At 38.4% G+C, this 23463-nt stretch overlaps 1 protein-coding gene across 8 annotated transcripts in view; it reads right to left on the reverse strand.

The window, feature by feature from the left end:
• S100PBP (S100P binding protein) overlaps positions 1-23463 on the reverse strand; it is a 40788-nt gene that overhangs the window by 5727 nt on the left and 11598 nt on the right. For 5 of the 8 annotated variants that reach the window (XM_047727813.1, XM_047727814.1, XM_047727811.1 and 2 more), the window contains one exon: positions 22152-22255. The exons of 2 other annotated variants lie outside the window; for them this stretch is intronic. In XM_047727813.1, the coding sequence (XP_047583769.1) occupies positions 22152-22255 (104 nt within the window). Of the gene's footprint in view, positions 1-18860; positions 18889-22151; positions 22256-23463 lie in introns of all 8 variants that reach the window. One more of the 8 variants, XM_047727816.1, reaches the window with a different exon arrangement.

The following is a 23463-nucleotide window of genomic DNA, read 5'->3' on the forward strand; positions in this document are numbered from 1 at the left end:
AGTGAGGTAAGGGGGCGGGGGGGGGGGGGTGCAGGTATCCAAAAGACATAGCTAATACAAAGGCCCAGAGATACAAGACAGCAAAATACGTTCAAGAAACGAGAGAGGCTGAGAACAGAAGGCAGATGGGGGCTTTTTGCTAAATAAGAAAAATTGCTGGAGGCAATTTCTCAAGCACCTGGGAGCCTGGCAAGGTGCTATGCACTTTATATACTATCTTACCTAATTCTAAAAAAAAGAAAAGAAATCTCATATGGAGACAGATGTTATTAACATCTTTTTGGAAAGTGGAAATTATGGCTCAGGGAGGTGGACTTGCCTTAAATGCTCAATAAACCAAACTCAAAACTGGCTCCTGTCTGACTCCATACTTTTGCCATCATCTGATAATGTTAATTTTGCACTTCAGGGCTGAGACTTAGGTTGAAACTTGCAAAAACAAAAATTATGATTAGAGAGAATAAAATAACTTCCCCAGACCAGTGAGTCTCAAATTTTAACATGCATCATAATCAGCAGAAGTATTATAAAACAGATTACTGGGCCCCAACCCCAGAGTTTCTGATTCTGTAGGTCTCCAGTGGAACCTGAGATTTTGCATTTCTAAGAAATGCCCAAGTGATGCTGATGCTGCTGGCCTGGAAACCACACCTTGAAAACCAATGCCCTGGACAGTAGAGACTTTTCTTTTACCTAGCACACACACAGCTCAGTATCTTCTCCACTATGCGCTCAGAAACCAAAAGCAGTTGAACCGGGCTACGGACCATTTTTTCCGGTTCTGGTAAAAGATATTTACTTAACTTTAAGGACCAGTCTAACTTATTGGAGGCCTTAAGTAGTTGAGCTTTGTAGAGAAAGTATATACTTTGAAGTCAGACAAACTTAAATTAAAATTCCAATTCAGCCACTAACCACCTCTGTGATCCTGGGCAAATCATTTGACTTCTTCTAGGCCCACCTGACTCATCTATGAAACCCAGACAATAATACTATCTAGCATGAAGCTGAACATTAGGAACACAGTACATACAAGACTCAGTATAGTGCCTGACACAAAGCTGTTGCACAGTATGTGCTGGCTATTGCTACGGCATTAGAGCCTCACACCTACGTCAGTTTGCAAAGACTCTTCGAATCATATGACAATCAATCACCATTCTGTAAGGAAAAATGTTTATTAAGTGGATCAGTCTACACATATACTATGACATGTTTCATAGCACTCAGCAGAAATTCTCTATCCATAACGAGAGGATACTCTTCAGGAAAAACATAGATTCATTACAAGCTTCTGTGCAGCTAAAAAAGTATACCCAAGGGTAAAAGAAGACAAATGACAAAATGAAAAATACATCTGAAACATATCTGGTGAAGTTTTAATGTCCTCACTCTACAGGAGTTATCTCCTCATAAACAAGAGGTCAAAGGACATGAATAAGCAATTCAGAAAGTAATACAAATGATCAATAAACATAATGAAAAGATGTTCAATCTCACTAATGTGGGAAAAAAAAACATTAATCTCACTTTTTTCTTTTTCTTTTTTTAAAGATTTTATTTGAGAGAGAGAGGATAGGAGAGAGAGAGAGACCATGAGAGGGGTGAAGGTCAGAGGGTGACGCAGCCTCCCTGCTGAGCAGGGAGCCCAATGGAGAACTTGATCCTGGGATTCCAGGATCATGACCTGAGCTAAAGGCAGTCACTTAACCAACCAAGCTACCCAGGTGCCCCTTAATCTCACTTCTTTTTTTTTTTTTTTTAAGATTTTATTTATTATTTATTTGAGAGAGAGACAGTGAGAGAGAGCATGAGCTAGGAGAAGGTCAGAGAGAGAAGCAGACTCCCCGTGGAGCTGGGAGCCCGATGCGGGACTCGATCCCGGGACTCCAGGATCATGACCTGAGCCGAAGGCAGTCGTCCAACCAACTGAGCCACCCAGGCGTCCCTAATCTCACTTCTTGAGAAGAAAATACAAATCAGAAAATAATTTTTCCTTTAAGAAGGGAAGTAGCTTTAGATTAGAAAATCCCTTGCCTATTGAGTTAAAATCAAAGGTCTCAAATCAAATTGCCTTTCCCATATCCTACATTCACATTAACGAGCACCCCAATCGTTTTAGGTCTGCAAAAAAAACATTTCAGTGAGGGGGAAAAACCAGCTTTGTAGGACTTTTGAGATATGTTTTTCCTGCCAAAGCATCACCAAAGGAGGGCTGGCAAGATAAGATATTATGGTATCCAATCTCAAAATGAAAACAAGATTATCTACAGACCATGTCCTTCAGCTCACTCATCTCTTACCAGCTAGATCCTATAAAATTGCCCTGATGATGGAGGCTAAAGATATACTATACGCCACCTACAAAGAAACCTATTCACTTTAAACTCAAAGGGTTGAAAAAGAAAAACAAACAAACAAAAAAACCTGGTCGATTAAGCCCAAGGAGGCTTCAAGTATTAATCTGCTAGGAGTCATAATCTAGCAGAAGAAACTTAAATATAGCACTTACCGCTGCCATCAGACAGTATCCTATGAGCTTTACATACATTAACTCATTTGTTCATTGTTATGGTAATCCTCTGAGGTTTTCCATTTCACAGATGAAGACAGAGAAACAATCTGCCCAAGGTCACACAGTTAGTAACAGCCTGAATTCTAACAGTATTAATACCATCATCGAGTTGAATTTCCTTAAAAATTTTTCCAGGACTGACATATCATAGTGGGGATGAGAAGGCAAGAATCACATCACAGTAGGTCTCTTGTATACAGTTGGTACGGCGCACAGTGCTGAGTGAACAAGGGCTCAATGATCAGATCTCAGCTCATGCACCAAGAAATGTTACTTTTCCTTAGCACTAAGAACTTACTGATGGACTAGGGTAACCTTTTTTAGTAAGACTTAATGATCTACATCAAGCATGTATTATGTGCCAGGCACTTTGCTAAATGCTTTGTATTCATCCTATCATCTAATCCTAACCACCACACAAGGCAAATACCATGATCTCCATTTTATTCATGATTAAACTGAAGCTTAAAAAAGATACTCATCTATCATCTTGTAAATGGGAAAGCCAGGATTCAAACCCAGGTGGAGCTAATAATCCAAAAACCTTATTTCAGCTCATGGCTCCTATCTCTTCTGCCAAATTTAGAGATGCTAACAAGAATGGAAATGTTTGAATTTTCTCTTCACAGTCTCTAACAGATGGGCTTTCTTGGACCAACAATCAGTACCATGGGTTTATTTTAAGTTGTGGCTAAAAGGTGGCAAAGACTGTCCTTTGTTTTGTGCCTAAGAATGAAATTCATCTAAGAATGAAAGAGGAAAAAAAAAACATTACAGGAATGAGATAAGCAATTCATCTAAACCTTAATCTATAAATATGTAGCTGACTAGTTTTGGGGACAATTCAGTCTAATAACTGTCCCTAATAAGTTAGGTCAATCGACTGTTAAGGAGGAAGAATGGAAGATGCTGAACACGTGCTCTACCAGTGGCCCTTCTGCCAGGTTTTAGAGGTCACCATACTTTGCACGTGACCCTGTTCAATTAAGTGTGGCACAAGACCCATGAACAGAGAATCTTTCCGATGACTCATGACCCATGAGCTGGCCTGGCACCAACAGGTCATTAAGTGAATAAATCAGATACTCTCCTTCGGAATGTGACTGCGAGCTTTAGTAATGAGAATGAGAGAGAAAAGCACACAGGCAGGACTCAAAGAGAGAACGGACACACGTGAGACAGCTAAGAGAGAGCAGCAGAAGCACTGGTCACAGAGAAAGATTAGAAGTATGAGAATCATTAACTCAGCAAGGAAAACCTGAATAGGTAACAGAGGCACCCATTTCTGAGGGGACATGGAGCATGGATCTATGGCTGATTCTTTTTACTATAAGAACTGGCTATGTTGTTGTCTGATCTTCTGTAAATCCTTAAACTCAGTTACTTAAAGGCAATCACAAGGTCTCTATTCCTTGCAATTAAAAAAATACCTAACTCAGAGAAATGAATGAAGAGGGAAAGAGAGAAAAAAATGTGCTTATAGGGGTGCAGGCTACTGCTTTTATAAATACATTAATAGGAATAAAAAGGAAAAAAGATTAAGTGGAAAACAAGAATGCAAATGTGTCACCTCTAGGTCAACAAAACTGCAATGATCTAGTGCAAATCTTGACTGATTTTCCTTGCAGACAGGGCAAAAAAACAGAAGAAATAGGCATTATTGTTTTATATATATATATATATATATATATATATATATATATATATAAAAATTAGTGTATTATATATATCATTATATATATTATTTAGCTCATTTCTGAAGTGAGGTATTAGATGGGGGCTAGTGAGTGACTTATGAACATCCTCAACAGCAATGCCAAGTGCAGAAGCAGAATGTATAGAACCACTGCAGCCTGTGATCTCCATTAACAATCAAAGTGAGACTTCTACTTCTAGGCATGATGAATGGGCTCACCTCCCACTGGAGGCAACTAGAAATTGGGCAAAATATATGAAACAACTGTTTTCAGACTGTTCAGAACTGTGATTCTTGACAGAAGGGAAACCACTGCGGTGAACCCAGAAACTTCTTGTGAGTCTCTGAGTCTATAATTTTTCAAAACAAAAAGTTTAAAATGAAGGTAAAACAAACACTTTGTAAATAAAACAAAAGCAGAGAGACTTTATTGCCAGCAAGCCTGCACTACAAGAAACTAAAAATTCATCAGGAAAAAGGAAAATAACAGATGAACAATCAAGGGCACTGAAAATGGTAAATATGTGAGTAAATAGACTTTTCCTCATTTAAAAAAAAACTTTAAAAGATAACTTTAGTGCGTTGAAGGCTTCAACATATATGTATACGTAAAAAATATACAAACAATAGCATAAAAAACAGAATGGAGGGGTACCTGGCTGGCTCAGTCAGAAGAGCACTAAACCCTTGATCCTCGGGTCGTGAGTTCGAGCCCCACATCGAGTGTATAGATTACTTAAATCAATAAATAAACTTAAAAAAAAAAAAAAAACCAGAATGGAGATTTGGAAGTGTATTGTTAATTAGGGCCTTGTATTATATGCTAAGTGGTGTATTATTTGAAGGTGGACTGGGAGGTTAAAGATCCATATTGCAAACAACAGAATCACAGTTCTCAAGGTGTGTTCAAGAGTCCCTGGGAGTCCCTCCACCCCCTTCTGAGGCTTTAAAAGTCAAGATTATTTTCACAACACTAAGATGTTATTTGTGCTTTCCACTTGCATTCTCTCAAGTGTACCATGGAATTCTCAAGAAGCTATATGACATGACACAGAGTATAGAACCACATATAAGGATCTAGCAGGCTTCTATTAAGCCAGGCATTAACAGAGATTTGCAAAAATCTAATTCAATGCCATTCGTCTCCCCAAATTTTTGGTTTTGTTTTAAAAAAGTTATTTTTAGGGGCAGCTGGGTGGTTCAGTCAGTTAAGCGTTTGGACTCTTGATCTTGGCTTGGGTCATGATCTCAGGGTTGTGAGATGAAGCCCTATCTCGGGCTCTGTACTTTCTTTCTCCCTCTACTCCTACCCTCCTTTAAAAAAAAAAAAGTTATTTTTAGAGGCCCCTGGCTGGATCAGTCAGTGAAGTCTGCCACTCTTGATCTCCGGGGTTGTGAGTTCAAGCCCAATGTTGCACACAGAGATTACTTTTTAAAAAAAAGTTATTTTTAATAAGAACATATTATTTATGTTAACATGCAATGAGTCTATTTTTAAATATATTAATAAATAAACAATTTTTCAGTTCTAACTTTAAAAAAAAAAAAGATTGATTTATTTATTTGACAGACAGAGATTACAAGTAGGCAGAGAGGCAGGCAGAGAGAGAGAGGAGGAAGCAGGCTCCCTGCTGAGCAGAGAGCCCGATTTGGGGGCTCGATCCCAGGACCCTAAAGGCAGAGGCTTTAACCCACTGAGCCACCCAGGTGCCCCTCAGTTCTAACTTTTAATATGATTGAGTACAGATAGATGTAATCCACGCCAACAAAAACTTTGGGGTCCTGAATTTCTAAGAGTGTAAATGGGTCCTGAGAGTAAAAACTTTGAGAACTACTACTCTCTAACAAGCACTAAAAATAAAACAAAGAGGTATAGGTAATAAATCAAGCATGGAGATAAAATGCAATACTAAAAAATACTTAAAAAAAGAAATAAATAAATAAAAGACCACGGGCGCCTGGGTGGCTCAATGGGTTAAAACCTCTGCCTTCAGCTCAGGTCATAATCCCAGGGTCCTGGGATCGGCTGCCCCCGAATCCTCTCTGCTCAGCAGGGAGCCTGCTTCCCCCTCTCTGCCTGCCTCTCTCTGTCTACTTGTGACCTCTCTCAAATAAACAAAATCTTAAAAAAAAAAAAAAAAAAAAAGACCAGGAAAAATGAAAGAAGACCCAAAGAACAGATGAACAGATAAGCAAATAGAAAACAAGTAATAAGATGGTAGATTTAAAACCACCCATACTGACTGGACTAACAAATTAACACACTGAGATTATATAAGATTGGAAAAAAGAAGAGCTACATTCAATTATATAGTGTCCACAAGACATCCACTTAATTTTATTATTATTACTAATTTTTTTAGAGAGGGAGTGGGGAGAGGCAAAGAGAGTGAAAGAGGAAGAGAGAAAAATCTTTTTTTTTTTAATATTTTTTAAAAATTTATTTATTTGATAGAGATCACAAGTAGGCAGAGAGTCAAACAGAGAGAGAGGGAGAAGCAGGCTCTCCGCCAAACAGAGAACCCGATGCGGGGCTCCATCCCAGGACCCTGGGACCATGACCTGAGCCCAAGGCAGAGGCTTTAACCCACTGAGCCACCCAGGCGCCCCGGAAGAGAGAAAAATCTTAAGTAGGTTCCACACCCAGCACCTGAGCCCAAGGAGATGCTCCATCTCACAACCCTGAGATCATGTCCTCAGCTGAAATCAAGGGTCCCACACTTAACCAACTGAGGTGCCCCAAGACATCCACTTTAGAACACAAAGATATGGATAGATTAAAAGTAAAAAGATTTTTTAAAAAAGATTTTATTTATTTGACAGAGAGAGAGATCACAAGTTGGCAGAGAGGCAGGCAGAGAGAGAGGGAGAAGCAGGCTCCCCGCTGAGCAGAGAGCCAGATGCGGACCTTGATCCCAGGACCCTGAGATCATGTCCTGAGCCCAAGGCAGAGGCTTAACCCACTGAGCCACCCAGGTGGCCTTTAAGTAAAAAGATTTTTTAAAAACCTATCATGGGGCGCCTGGGTGGTTCAGTGGGTTAAGCCTCTGCCTTGGGCTCAGGACATGATCTCAGGGTCCTGGGATCGAGTCCCACATTGGGCCCTCTGCTCGGCAGGGAGCCTGCTTCCTCCTCTCTCTCTCTGCCTGCCTCTCTGCCTACTTGTGATCTCTGTCAAATAAATAAATAAAATCTTTAAAAATAAATAAATTAAATAAAATAAAATAAAAATAAAAATCTATCATGTACACAGTAATGAAAAGAAGGCTGGATTGGCTACATAAATGAGACAAAATAGACTCTCAAACAGAATTATTACTAAGAATGTAAATACTGGGGGTGCCTGGGTGGCTCAGTGGATTAAAGCCTCTGCCTTTGGCTCAGGCCATGATCCCAGCATCCTGGGATCGAGCCCTGAATCGGGCTCTCTGCTCAGCGGGGAGTCTGCTTCCCCCTCTCTCTCTACCTGCTTCTCTGACTACTTGCAATCTGTCAAATAAATAAAGAAAATCTTTAAGAAAAAAAAAAAAGAATGTAAATACTGAATGTTACTAAGAGTAAAAAAAAAGTTCATAATGATAAAAGGGGACAAATGATCAAGAGGATATAATATTCCTAAAAGTGTATGCATCCAATAGCAGAGTTTTAAAATACAAGAGGCAAAAACTGACAGAAGTGAAAGGAGAAACAGGAAAATCCACAATTAGAGTGGAGATATGAACACTCCTCTTTTAGTCAGAAAATCTGTAAGGATATAGAACTGAACACCACCAGCAACATATAAAACCTCACTGAAATGTATAGAACACTCCATCAACATCAGAATATACACTTTCAAGTGCACATGGAACATTCACCAAACATACCATATGCTGGTCTATAAAAATAAGTCTCAGTACATTTTAAAGAATGGAAGTCATTATCAAGAATATTCTCTGACCACAATAGAATTAAGCTAAAATAGTAAGGTATATGAAAACTCCCAAATGTTTGGAAATTAAATAACACACTTCTAAATAACCCATAAGTCAAAGAAGTAATCACAAGGGAAAACAGAAATTGCTCTGAGCCAAATGAAAATGAAAATATATCAAAATCTGTGGGATGCACCTAAGCAGCATTTATAGGAAAACCTGTAGCTTTAAATGCTTATAGAAGGGGCACTTGGGTGGCTCAGTTAAGTGTCTGCTTTTGGTTCAGGTCATGATCTCAGTCCTGGGACTGAACCCTGCACAGAGGCTGGGTGGGCGGGGGGGGGGGGTGTCCCCCACTCAGCAAGGAGTCTGCTTCTTCCTCTGCCCCTCCCCCCCTGTGCTCACGTGCACTCTCTCAACATAAAATCTTTTTTTTTTTTTTAAAGATTTTATTTATTTGACAGACAGAGATCACAAGTAGGCAGAGAGGCAGGCAGAGAGAGAGAGGAGGAAGCAGGCTCCCTGCGGAGCAGACAGCCCGATGTGGGGCTTGATCCCAGGACCCTGGGATCATGATCTAGCCGAAGGCAGAGGCTTTAACCCACTGAGCCACCCAGGTGCCCTCAACATAAAATCTTAAAAAAAAAAAAAAAGATGCTTACAGAAAATAGATCTCAGAACAGGGATGTAACCTTCCACATTAAAAAGCTAGAAGAGGGGCACCTGGGTGGCTCAGTGGGTTAAGGCTCTGCCTTCAGCTCAGGTCATGATCCCAGAGTCCTGGGATGGGGCTCTGCTCAGTGGGGAGCCTGCTTCCTCCTCTCTGCCTGACTCTCTGCTTACTTGTGATCTCTGTCTGTCAAATAAATAAATAAAATCTTAAAAAAAAAAACTAGAAGAGCAAATTAAACCCAAAGTACATAGAAGAAAAGAAACAACAAAGTGGAGAAAAGAATAAAAATGTAATAGCCAAAAATAATACAGAAATATGAAACTAGGGGCGCCTGGGTGGCTCAGTGGGTTAAGCCTCTGCCTTCGGCTCAGGTCATGATCTCAGGGTCCTGGGATCGAGCCCCACATCGGGCTCTCTGCTCAGCGGGGAGCCTGCTTCCTCCTCTCTCTCTGCCTGCCTCTCTGCCTGCTTGTGATCTCTCTCTGTCAACTAAATAAATAAAATCTTTAAAAAAAAAAAAAAAGAAAAAAAAAAAGAAATATGAAACTAAAAATTTGCTTTGGGGGCAAGAAAAAAATCCATAAAACTGATAAAATTTAACTAGATCGTCCAAGAAAAAAAAAAAGACAAATTACCAATATTAGAAATGAAACAGTGACCATCACTACAGATCCTATAATAACTAAAGAGATAATAAAGGACCATTATGAATAATTTTATGCCAATAAAATAATGAACTTAGATAAAATGGGCAAATTCCTTGTAAGACAGAAATTACTGAAATGGACTCAAAGAAATTCTGAAAAAAACAAAACAAAAACAACAACAACAACAACAAAAACCCCTCCAGGGTTAGATGGCTTCACTGATAAATTCTATCACACATTTAAAGGAAGAAATAATACCAATCCTACATAAACTGAAAGAACACTTCCCTACTCATTTTATGAAGTCAGTACTACCATGATACTTAGAGAACAATACAAGAAAAACTAAAAATCAAAACTTCTTATAAACAAGACAAATAAGACATAAAAACTATTAAAAATATTAGCAAACTTAATTAAGGATAATTCAGTAAGGACAGTGAGTGTATCCTAGGAATGCAAGTTAGCCTAAGAGTCAAAAATCAATAAATGTAACACACCACATTATAGAATAAGCTGAAATACTATATGACCTTCTAAATAACTGCAGAAAATTCAACAGACAATATTCACCACTCATTCATGCTATAAACTCTCCCAACCTAAGAACAGAAGGGGAACTTCCTCAAACCTGATAAAGGGTATCTATGATAAACCTACAGTTAATATCCTACTTAATGTACTATAGGTCTTAGCCAGTGCAGCAAGGCAAGAAAAAGAAACAAAAGGCCTACAGATTGGAAGGAAAAAATAAACTATCCTTATTTGGAGAGAGCATCATGTTAAAGCAGAAAACCCTAAGGGATTTATTTATTTATTTATTTATTTTAAAGATTTTATTTATTTATTTGACAGACAGATCACAAGTAGGCAGAGAGGCAGGCAGAGAGAAAGGAAGGGAAGCAGGCTCCCCGCTGAGCAGAGAGCCCGATGTGGGGCTCGATCCCAGGACCCTGGGATCATGACCTGAGCCGAAGGCAGTGGCTTTAACCCACTGAGCCACCCAGGCGCCCCCCTAAGGGATTTATTAAAAAGTTACCAAGTATCAAAACCACAATGAGTATCACTTCACATAGTCAGAATGGCCAGTACCAAAACAACAAAAAATAACAAGTATTGGTGAGGATGTGGAGAAAAGGGAACCTTTGTGGACTACTGTTGGGAATGCAAAATGGTGCAGCCACTATGGAAAACAGTACTGGAGGTTCCTCAAAAAATTAAAATTAGATATACCATATGATCCAGTATTCCACTTCTGGGTATTTACCCAAAGAAAGCAAAAACACTAATTTGAAAATATATACGCACCCCTATGTTTATTTCAACATTATTTACAATAGCCAAGACATGGAAGCAACCAAACTGTCTATAATAGATGGATAAAGGAGATGTGATACATATACACACACACACTCTCTCTTGAATATTAGTTGGCCATAAAAAAGAATGAGATCTTATCATCTGCAACAACATGGATGGGCCTAGGTGGTCTAATATTAAGTGAAGTAAGAGGACAATATCATGAGTTCGCTTATATGTGGAATCTAAAAAACAAAACAAATGAACAGAAACAACAAAAAAGACTCAAACTCTTAAATACAAAGAACAAACTGGTGGTTGCTAGCAGGAAGATAGGGGGAATGGGTGAAATAGATAAAGGAAATTAAGAAGTACAAACTTCCAGTTATGAAATCAGTAAGTCACGGAAATGAAAAGTACAGCATACAGAACACTGTAAATAATATTTTAGTAATATTGTACATTGACCGATGGTGACTACACTTATGGGTGGGACAGTTCATTAAATTATAAAAAGCACTGAGATATCGATGAATGAATTAACAAAATACGTGCAAGATTTGTACAATAAAAAGTATAAAATGTTACTGACAGAAATTAACAAGGCAATAAATAAGTGGAAATATATCCTGTTCACAGATTAGAAGGCTCAGTATTGTTATGATGTCAGTTCTCCCCAAAATGATCTATTATAGATTCAATACAATCCCAATGAAATACCCAAAAGGTGTTTTTGAACAAACTGACAAGCTGAAGTTAATTTTTTTTGAATTTTTTTTTTAAAAGATTTTATTTATTTATTCGACAGAGAGAGATCACATGTAGGCAGAGAGGCAGGCAGAGAGAGAGAGAGAGAGGGGAGGAAGCGGGCTCTCCACTGAGCAGAGAGCCCGATTTGGGACTCGATCCCAGGACCCTGAGATCATGACCTGAGCCGAAGGCAGAGGCTTTAACCCACTGAGCCACCCAGGTGCCCCTCGAAGTTAATAAAAAAAAAAAAAAATTATAAAATCCAAATAATTTCAAGACTTGCTATAAAGTTATAGTAATCAAGACAGTATAATGTTGGCATAAGAATAGACATGCATACCAATGAACAGAGTAGAGAATTCAGAAACCCATGGAAAGGATAATCTTTTCAACAAATGGTGCTAGAATAACTAGATATGCATATATAAAAAAGAACCTAAGCCTTTGCAATACAAAACTCACAATGAATAGTATGATCACTTTGGGGAAAGTTATACAAACACTATATGACTCAGCAATTCCACTACTCTAATTATTTACCGTGGAGAAATGAAAACACACATCCATACAAAAACCCATATATGAATGCTCGTAGATGCTTTATTCGTAACAGCCAAAGACTAGAAGCACAAATGTCATTCAACAATGACTAAACTATAGTATATTAATACAAGGAAAAATTCAACAGTAAACTACAGAACTACTGATACATACAACATGGATAAATATGTAAAAATTATTCCAAGTAAAAGAAGCCAAACACAAAAGGACACATATTGCATGATTCCATTTATATGAAACTCTAGAAAAGACAAATCTAATTATAGTGACCAAAAAGAAATCAGCACTTTCCCAGCACAGGAGCCGGGCAGGGGAAGAATGACTGAGATGGAGCACAAGGGAGATTTTGGGTATAGTGGGAATGTTCTATCAATTTCGACTGTTGTGATGATTTCACAGATGCACAAATTTGCCAAAGCTCAGCAAAATGTACCCTTAAAATGGGTACATTTTATTGCATGTAAAGTATACCTCAGTAAAGTTGATTTTTAAAAAAAGGTCAAGGCATCCAGAGAAACAGACTGGCTGTATGAATTTATCTCCTCTTGCTCCTAACATCCCTTACTAAATTAGAAAAGAAAGGTCTCAAATAAATGGTCTTAGCAACAACCATCTAAAGAAACTAGAAAAAGAGCAAAGGAAACTCAAAGTAAGCAGAAAAAAGGACATAATAAATATCAGAATGAAAATCAATGAAATAGAAAAATAGAGAAAAATCAGCAAAACAAAAGCTGGGTTCTTTTTTAAGGAAGTATTACATCATAGTGTTCATAGTGTTATAAACTCAGCCAGACTGAGAGCCAGCCTGAGAGCCAGAAGAGAGAAAACACAAATTACCGATACCAAAATGGGAAAGATGACATCACTGCAGAATACCATGTAGAAGGCGGGGCACCTGGGTGACTCTGTCGGTTAACGGTCTGACTCCGGACTTCCGCTCAGGGCATGATCTCCCAATCATGAGATCAAGCCCAGCCACCCTCCCTCAGGCTCTGTGCTCAGAGCAGTCTACTTGGGATTCTCTCTCTCCCTTTCTCCCGTCCCTAACTGCATACTGGTTTTCTCTAAATAAATAAATAAAAATCTTTAAAATAAATAAACACACATAAATAAATAGATACATAAAAAGTAATAAGGTAATGTTATTAACTTCATGCTAATAAATTTAACAACTTAGATGAAACTCTTTTTTTTTTTAAAGATTTTATTTATTTGACAGAGAGAGCTCACAAGTAGGCAGAGAGGCAAGCAGAGAGAGAGAGAGGAGGAAGCAGGCTCCCTGCCAAGCAGAGAGCCCGATCTGGGATTCGATCCCAGGACCCTGAGATCATGACCTGAGCCGAAGGCAGAGGCTTAACCCACTGAGCCACCCAGGTGCCCCTAGATGAAACTCTTTGAAGGACAACCAAAGCTTACCCAAAAAGAGATACCAAATCTTCTATACAAACTCTTGCAGAAAATATGAAGAGGTAGAAATACTTCCCAATTCATTCTGTGAGGCCAGCATTACTCTGATACCAAGACCAAATCAAGAAATTGTAAGTACAGGGGCGCCTGGGTGGTTCAGTTGTTAAGTATCTGCCTTCAGCTCAGGTCATGATCCCAGGGTCCCGGGATCCAGCCCCGCATCAGGCTCCCTACTCAGCAGGAAGCCTGCTTCTCCCTCTCCCCCTTTCCCTGTGTTTCCTTGTATTCCCTCTCTAGCTGTCTCTGTCAAATAAATAAACAAAACATTAAAAAAAATAAAGAAATAAACTTCTAAAAAAAATTACAAGTATAGACCAATATCCCTTATTGAGGCAGATGCAAAAATGCATAATAAAATTTTAGCAAGTCAACCCAATGCTATTACTTTAAAAGGATAATACTTTAAGACCAAGTGCAGAATGCATGAAAACCAGAAATGTACCACTGGCTTAACACTAGAAAATCAAATATCATTCTCCAATTAATGGACTTTAAAAAACACAACAACACTGTATGATCACTTTAACAGACGCAGAGAAAGTATTTGACAAAATCCAATATCCATTTTTTTTTTTTTAAGATTTTATTTATTTATTTGACAGAGAGAGATCACAAGTAGACGGAGAGGCAGGCAGAGAGAGAGAGAGAGGGAAGCAGGCTTCCTGCTGAGCAGAGAGCCCGACGTGGGACTCGATCCCAGGACCCTGAGATCATGACCTGAGCCGAAGGCAGCGGCTTAACCCACTAAGCCACCCAGGCGCCCCCCAATATCCATTTCTAATAAAACTCTCAACAATCTATAAACAGGAGAGAACACTGCAAATTTGATAAAGGGTATCTAGGAGATACAACTAACATACTAGTTAACGTAACAATTAAAGACTAAATGCTTTCCTGCTAAGATCAGCAACAAGTTACCTGTATTACTTGTATTAAGCATTATACTGGCGGTTCTAGCTAGGGCAATATGGCAAAAAAATTAAATAAAAGGCATCCAAATTGGAAAGGAACAAGTAAAAATCTGATTATTTGCTAATGACATGATCACAGATAGAGAAACTGAGGTGATGGACAAAAAAGGCACCAAAGTAACAAGCAGAGTTTATTAGCAAGGCTGCAGAATAAGATCAATGTATAAAAATCACCTGAATTTCTATATACTGTCAATGAACAATCCTTCATAAGGATGGGAGCATATACTGCTGGTGAGAATATAAAATAGTACAACCACTTTGGAAAAGTTTGGTGGTTTGGGGTTTTTTTTTAAAGATTTATTTATTGGAGAGAGAGAGAGTGTGTGTGCATGAGCTGGGAGAGGGGCAGACGGAGAAAATCTCAAGCACTCCCCGCTGAGCATGGAGCCCAACTTGGGACTCAATCTCACTACCCTAAGACTGTGACCTGAGCTGAAATCAACAGTCAGATGGTTAACAGACTTAGCCACCTAGATGTCCCAGGTTTGGTAGTTTCTTAAAAACTTCATGCTAACATATACCTACTATATGGCCCAGTCATTTTACCCCTAGATTTTTACTCAAGAAAAATGAAAGCATATCCATACAAAGATTTGTACATGAATATTCATAACAACTTTATTTTTAATAGGCAAAATTTGGAAACAACCCAAATGCCCATCAATAGGTGAATGGATAAACAAATTGTGGTATATTTCTATAATGGAATACTACTCAGCAATGACAAAGGAATAAACTATCAACAAAATTATGAATTTCAAAATAATTATGCTTTGAGAAATAAGCTAGTATATATACTATATGATTCCATTTACATAAAATTCTAGAAATTATAAACTATAGTAACAGCAGATCAGTGGTTGCCTGGGCAAGGAAAGGCAGGAAGGAGGAATTACAAAGAGGGACAAAGAAACTTTGTGGTGTGGTATATTTATCTTAATTGCAGTTAGTTTCATGGGTGTATAGAAATGTCAAAACTCAACAAGTTGTACATGTTAATTTTGTGCAGTTTACTATATCTGACTTATTACTCAAAAAAGAAAATCGAGGCACCTCATGGTTCAGTTAGTTAAGCAACTGCCTTTTGCTCAGGTCATGATCCCAGTGTCCTGGGATTGGGTCCCATATGCTTCTCTCTCCTCCTGTTCTTGGGCGCTCTCTCTTTCTCCCTCTCAAATAAATAAATAAATTCTTTAAACAAACCCCCCCCCCCAAAAAAAAGAAGAAAGAAAGAAAAAATCTTGAGATAAGCAATTAGTTCATAAAATAAGAACATAATATGCAAAGGGAACAAAAAAGGAAAAAAACTCTTAGAAATCATAAATGTGAATATGAAAGTAGTCAGTAAGAAGAAAATGTCCCAGCAAGTGGAATAATTTGCATAAAATAATGGATAAAAAGAAAACTAAGAACTTTCCAGAAAGAAAAAAACAGGTTACATTAAAAGGAATAAAAATTAAATTATAAGTATTGTGACTATAATAACAGACTTTTTTTTTTTTTTTAAGATTTTTATTTATTTAGGGGCGCCTGGGTGGCTCAGTGGGTTAAGCCGCTGCCTTCGGCTGGGGTCACGATCTCAGGGTCCTGGGATCAAGCCCCGCATCGGGCTCCTTGCTCAGTGGGGAGCCTGCTTCTCTCTCTGCCTCTGCCTGCCTCTCTGCCTGCTTGTGCTCTCTATCAAATAAAAAAAAAAAAAATCTAAAAAAAAAAAAAGATTTTTATTTATTTATTTGACAGAAAGAGATTCCAAGTAGGCAGAGAGGCAGGCAGAGAGAGGAGGAGGAAGCAGGCTCCCTGCGGAGTGGAGAGCCCGACGCAGGGCTCGATCCCAGGACCCCAGGATCATGACCTGAGCCGAAGGCAGAGGCTTTAACCCACTGAGCCACCCAGGCCCCCCAATAACAGACTTCTTACAAGAACATTAGATATATGCCTTCAAAACTCTGAGGAAAAATGACTTTGAATTTAGAATTCTTTTTTTTTTTTTAAAGATTTTATTTATTATTTATTTGACAGAGAGAGATCACAAGTAGAGAGGCAGGCAGGCAGAGAGAGAGAGAGAGAGAGAGAGGGAAGCAGGCTCCCTGTCAGCAGAGAGCCCGATGCGGGACTCGATCCCAGGACCCTGAGATCATGACCTGAGCCGAAGGCAGTGGCTTAACCCACTGAGCCACCCAGGCGCCCCTGAATTTAGAATTCTATACCAAACTACCAATCAAGTATGAGGAAAGAGATGTTTTCAGATATGGAAGGGCCACCCAAATTTATCTATCACTTTCTTAGAAATTCTCAAAGAATGTGCTCCACTAAAACAGATCAAGAGGAAGAAATGGGGATCTAGGGGTGCCTGGGTGGCTCAGTGGGTTAAAGCCTCTATCTTTGGCTCAGGTCATGATCTCAGGGTCCTGGGATCAAGCCCCACATCGGGCTCTCTGCTCCACAGGGAGCCTGCTTCCTCCTCTCTCTCTGCCTGCCTCTCTACCTACTTGTGATCTCTATCAAATAAATGAATAAAATCTTAAAAAAAAAAAAAAAAAAAAGAAATGGGGATCTAGAACAGGATTCAACCCAGAAGGGCAGCAAAGGCAAACACTAGGATGACAGCTCTGCAGCAAGGCTAGAGAACAAACAGTATAGATTGGAGCAGAACACAAGGCTCTAGAAAGGTTTCCAGAAGAAATTTTAAAGGAATTGATAGATTACTGGGTATGTCTGAACATTTGTGGAGGGGCACGACACAGACACACAGGCAACATAGATAAGGAAGTAAGTTGCATTTGTAAAAAAAAAAAAGTGATAAATTAACTCATAGTTTAAAAAATAAGTGAGGCCATGAACCACTCCATTAAAAACAAATGATTCAAGAAAATGTTTGAAACCACAGTATACTACTGACTTTGCAGTGAGCAATATTCACATAGCTGTAATACTGACGGATATGGATAGAACAACCATTTAAGGCAACTACTACCAGAAAACAGAAAATAATAAGCGTTGGTGGGGATGCAGAGAAAATGAACCCTTGTACACTATTGGTGGGGTTATAAAATAGTACAACCACTGTGTCAAAGAGTAAGGAGGTTCCTCAAAAAATTCAAAGAAGAACTACCATATGATCTAACAATTCTTCTGGGCATAAATCCAAAAGAACTGAAAGCAGGGTCTTGAGGAGATAGGTATCTCTAGCAGATAAGCACCCAAGTTCAAAGCAGTACCATTCACAACAGCCAAGAGGTGGAAGCAACTCAAGTGTCCACTGAAGGATAAATGGATAAAGTGTGGTACATTAGTCAGCCATAAAAAGGAAGGAAATTCTGGCACATGCTACAACACAGATAAACCTCGAGGACATTATGCTAAATGAAATAAGCCAGTCACAAAATGAAGAGTACTGTTTGATTCCACTTACACAAAGTATCTAAAATAGGCAAATTCATAGAAACAGAAAGCAGTATGGTGGTTACCAGGACTACAGGGAAGGAAAAAGGCTCGTTGGTTTCTCATTTGTTTTGTTGTTTTTTAAAAGATTTTATTTATTTATTTGACAGAGAGAGACAGCAAAAGAGGGAACACAAGCAAGGGCAGTGGGAGAGGGAGAAGCAGGCTTCCTGCAGACCAGGGAGCCTCATGCAGGGCTCGATCCCAGGACCCCGGAATCATGACCCGAGCTGAAGGCAGACGCATAAGGATTGAGTCACCCAGGTGCCCCGTGGCAGTTAACACTTTAACCAAGTTATCAAACTTAGCATCACTATTAGATCACCTGTCATAAGGTGGTGCCCCCAGTATGATACAGGATGAACACACAACAGTACCTATGAATTACACCAGCCAGAAATGCTTACTCTGAATCTAATCCCTCCTCTACATCCAACTTCCATTTCATAGGAAATACAGGCAAATAGAGGAACAAGTTAAATGACACCACAGGGAAACAATCAGACACAATTCATAATGTGAGACAATCTACAAACAAGTGACCTAGATTAAGAGAGACTAAGGAGACAATAATTAAACATGTGAACCTTGGTTAGATCCTGTTTGAACAATATAAGAAGACATTTTTGGGACAACTGGGGAAACTGGAATACAAACTAGGTATTAGATGATTTTTAAAAATTATAATTAAATACATATTTTAAAAAACATCAATAAAAAGTGTTTAACCTCACTAATTATTAAAACAAAGTATGTTAAAATTTACCTATCAAATTGGTGACAATAAAAATTAATACAATTTTTGGGGGCAGGACAGTCTGGTAACATGTAACAGAGGTTTTCAAAATATTTATATACTTTACCCAGCAATTCCACTTCTAGGTATTCATCCTATAGAAATAAGAGTTGTACATAAATATTTATTGACCAGAATGTTCACTGCAGCATTACTAATGAAAATGGGACAACCTAATTATCCAAGATGGAATAATAAATTATATAATACTTTCTAATCATTAAAAATCTTGAGATATTTAACATGAAAAGGTACTTAGAATACATTAAGTATTTGGAAGGTAATAGCTATTTTTTGTGTTCCCAGAGGGCTGAACTAGAAACTACCACTGGAAACTACAGGGAAGCAGTTCGGTTCAATGTAAGAAATCACTTTTCTAAGAATTAGAATTTTTTAAGCAATGAATGGCCTGCTTCATGATTTAATGAGTTTTGCATTATTAGAACTCTAAGCAAAGGCTGAATGGTCACTGGACAAAGATATGCAGAAAAGATTTATATGTTAGGAGAGTAAAGAGAAGATCTTAATGACCTTTTCTATTCTAAGAATTTATTATTCCATATAAAGTTTTCCATGAGCTGGAATGTCAGGAAGAAGTTGTTCGTATTTCTTTCTGAATGCTATTAAGAGACTCATGTGGCATTAAACTAAAAAGAGATACTAGAATAATGAAGCTGAAGGATGATTCACATTATCATATTCTAGATCAGTAACATACACATTATTGACAAAGTGAAAGACGACTAACCTAATGGAAAGGATTCAAACGGAATTGGCAGCAACTCCATTTCAATCTACTAATTTTAATTTCTCTGTATCTAATAAAGAACTTGAATAATTATACTTTTCCAAGGTGACACAGCACTATACGTATCAAAAAGGACAGGAGGCACTATATGCTTCCTCTGTTTGCTTCTGGCTGCTCTTTACTTCATATATAAATAGAGGAGCAATGAAATATGCCCCCCACTCTCCCTTTGCAAATGAGTATATAATCTTTAAACTCTGAATGCACGAATAGTGGGCAGTGGGAAGGAACACAAGAACATGGTATCATACTAGGTTCCTAGAAAGCAGAAGCAAGCAGTGGATGCCTGTGAAGTTTTCAGAATAACTGGTGATGTTCACAATTCTTAGACATCAAAAAGGAATCCCCTAAAAGATGCACTTTTTAAAAAAATAACTTTTTATTATGGTTATTTTTTCAAATACAAAGTAGAAAATAACATAATGACCCCACACATAACTATTACTGAGCTTCATTCACCAACATTTTGTTAAAGCTGTTTCCTCTCATTTTTCACAGTTTCGGTTTTTGTTTTTGTTTTTCAAAATTTGAAAACCAATACCTGGCATCACACAATTTTACCTATAAAAACTTCAGTGTGAAAGGATACCCTTTCTTGCAAATAATACCAAGCATTCAATACATGTTGGCGACCAGAGCTAGGTACTGTTCTATCATTACATTTGTACCTAAATTTTCATATATGTTAAGCCTCATTATTATACCCATTTTGCAAATGAGAAAACGGAGTTTTATTGGCTCAAGGTCACACAGCCAATAAGCAGTGGAGCTAGGAAAAGCACCCAGACGTTAACTCTAGACTAGACTTTACTTTCCCAACCACTAAAGTATGCTGTCTACTCTATCTGCATTATCCTAGTTCTTCCTTGTGGGATATAAATTATTATGGTGTCGTGGGAGAAGGACTGCTGAATGGGAAAGAGACTAGAAAAGATGCTACAAACATGAGCAGCTGCTCACAGCTTTTCTTGTGAAATTTTCTTTTCTAAATGCCCCAAATGAGAAAGGAAAATGCGTCTGATCTCGGAAGCTAAGCAGGGTCAGGCCTGGTTAGTACCTGGATGGGAGAAAGGAAAATGTAATTGGATATCATCATTCCGAATTGCCTAGGACATAAAAGAAAGTCACTTCAGAGAGGGAAAAGCAATGTCCAAGTCTCTTCCACAGAGGTTAAACATACACAAAGTTCTTTTAATCTGCCCCTCCAATCACTGACCCAGGTGAAGGGGGTCCAAGCCCCTCTCCAAGGGAGAGGAGTGTCTCTAGTTCCACCAGACCTTTAAAATAGTTCAAACAAAGAGAGCTCACAGAGGGCTGAGCAATCAGTACAAGTAGTAGCGTTTGAATGCTTAATGAAATCTGTGACTAAAAAATAAAAGGACCTGGAATAAAAAATTCTTCTGGCCGATGTAGTTCTAAAACTACTAAATAATTAAAGATTTGTAAGGAAAGGGGCATCTTCTCTGAATCTTTTAGCCAAAAGTTCCCCTAAAACTCTTCCTGGTGATTTATGACAGATCTTCTAGTAACACAATTATCTTCCCCATGGAGACTAGCTAGATCATCCCTCTTCCCCATCTTCTACTTTCCCCAAACACAAACAGAAGTGCTTCTTCCTTGCTCCTAGTGCACTTTATATATAATTCTATTAGAATTATATATTTACTGATTAGAGATATTCAAATCAATATTGTGGTATAATTATCTTTTCCTTCTGTGAGCTATCAATTCCTAGAGAGCCAGGACCCTATTTCGGTCCTCTTTATATTTCCAATCCCTAATCTTCAAACCTAGCGCCACTGAAAGTGATTGAGAAAGGCTGGCTTAATGAACAAAGAAGCTGAAGATGACGGAATATGGAGCAATCTTTATGAGAAAGAATCCTTTTTATCAGTACCTCTCTGATCTCGGCACCTTCATTAGAGCCCACAAGTTCCCCTCCCTTTAGGAGTTTTCCCATCAGCTACTAGTCCAGAATGAATAATAACATAGACAATCATCTCTTGAGGGCTGGAGAAAGAACCCAGTCATTTTGGTTTCTAAGAGCTTTTAGTGAGCCAGGGAGAAGTCAGCTTGAAGAATTTGGAAGGTAGTCAAAACCTTTTAAGAGCTTTTATTCAAATGTCAAGATGCAAAATCGTATTTGAAATGCTTGCTTTTTACATTTAAATCCTGAAGGAAACAGGGAAAAGAAATAATTCTAAATAAAAAACTAATGATTACTAAGCAGCCCCTGGTCATCCACTTCTATTTTTCCAACAAAAAATTCCCTATCCAAAAACTATGGGTCTGGTTACAACCCTCAACCATGGGGGAAGCACTCTTCAGGTACTGGTATGAGTCCCCTTAGATCCCCTCTAATACTGGTTAGCCAAACCACTTAGGATCTTACTTGGTTAGGCAATCCCTTCAAGTAAAAATCTGTGGGTAAGAAAGTTCTCTCTCTCATCAGTTTAAGAAAACTCAAAATAATCTCCCAGTTTAATTCATATTACACTGGAAAAAAGAAAAATCCCATCACATCTTTCACAGGCCATTCTACCATGTTACCTTGGTTAGTGTCCTTCGGGTGTGTTATATGAGCAATGACTTCCTTGAGATAACTTTCCTTCTGCTTTTCTAGATCTGACTGTGAAAACGTCGAAACATTAGTCCTTGAACAAAGCAAATCAGGAGGAAAAACAGTCCATTAGAACCATGAGTATAGTGCTTTGTAGAGAGAACTCATATATTGCTGATTAGTTAGAACAACTAACTTTCAGAGGCAAAATACTCTTTTAAGATCCAGTGACTGAAAACATTATTAGTCACCCAGTATAAAGCTGAAATCAAGTATGGAGATAAGGTAAAAAGGAAGATGAGAAACAGATACAAACTCCTGCTAACAAGGCGTAAGAAAGTGAAGATTACCTAGTCCCTAGAGAAAGAAAGCACTTGTTGAGTAATTCAAGGTTAATCAGGACATAGCTAACTTGACAGAGCCACAGAAAACCTTAATGAGATAAAGACTAAAAAGAACCAGCTGGATGTGGCAATTAGAACACTGGTGACCTTGGCAAGAACAATGTCTGGCCCTTGCTCACCCTTATTGCACTGATAACTGTGGAGTCAGTGGAAGAGAATATTGAGATAGTAAGTACATAACTGTCCCAAGTAGCCTGACTTGGCTCCTTGGTATAATTTCCACTGTTAAGTAAGTCACAAAGTTTCCCTCAATTATACAAACAAAACAAAACAAAAAACCAAAAAACTGGCATTATGGAGCATAGTCAAAGGGGACTTTAGCCTTATTTTTAATATATTTTTGAAAATTTAAAGCAGTGGGGTGTGTGGGAGGTTCAGTCAGTTAAGCATCTGCCTTTGGCTCAGGTCATGATCAAAGAGTCCTAGGATGGAGCCCTGAATTGGGCTCTCTTCTCAGCAGTGAATCTGCTTCTCCCTCTCCCTCTGCCTGTCACTCCCCCTTGCTTGTGCACTCTCTTCCTCTCTCTTTCTCTGTCAAATAAATATATAAAATCTTAAATAAAAATCTTAAAAAAATAAAAAATTTTAAGCAGAAAGACTCAGTATCTGTGTAATCAAAAATTTTTTTTAAATCTCATTATAAGGAAGCCAATCCGATTCAACATAAAAAAACAGCTTTGTTAATTGAGAAGGCCCATGTAGAGACACTGCCATCTCCTGGCAACAAGAGAACAGACCGAAAAGATGACCCAAATCAACAGTCTCCACTAGAATTTTTCCCCAAGGACAGTTGCATTCAAATTGGGCGAGATAACAAAAGGATTTTCTACGTAATTGTATTTTAATATCTGTGTTAAAATTAGGGGCTTCTGGGTGGCTCAATGGGTTAAGCCTCTGC

The sequence above is a fragment of the Lutra lutra genome, chromosome 4 (genome assembly GCF_902655055.1).
Source record: "Lutra lutra chromosome 4, mLutLut1.2, whole genome shotgun sequence".
In the NCBI taxonomy this organism is placed as follows: domain Eukaryota; kingdom Metazoa; phylum Chordata; class Mammalia; order Carnivora; family Mustelidae; genus Lutra; species Lutra lutra.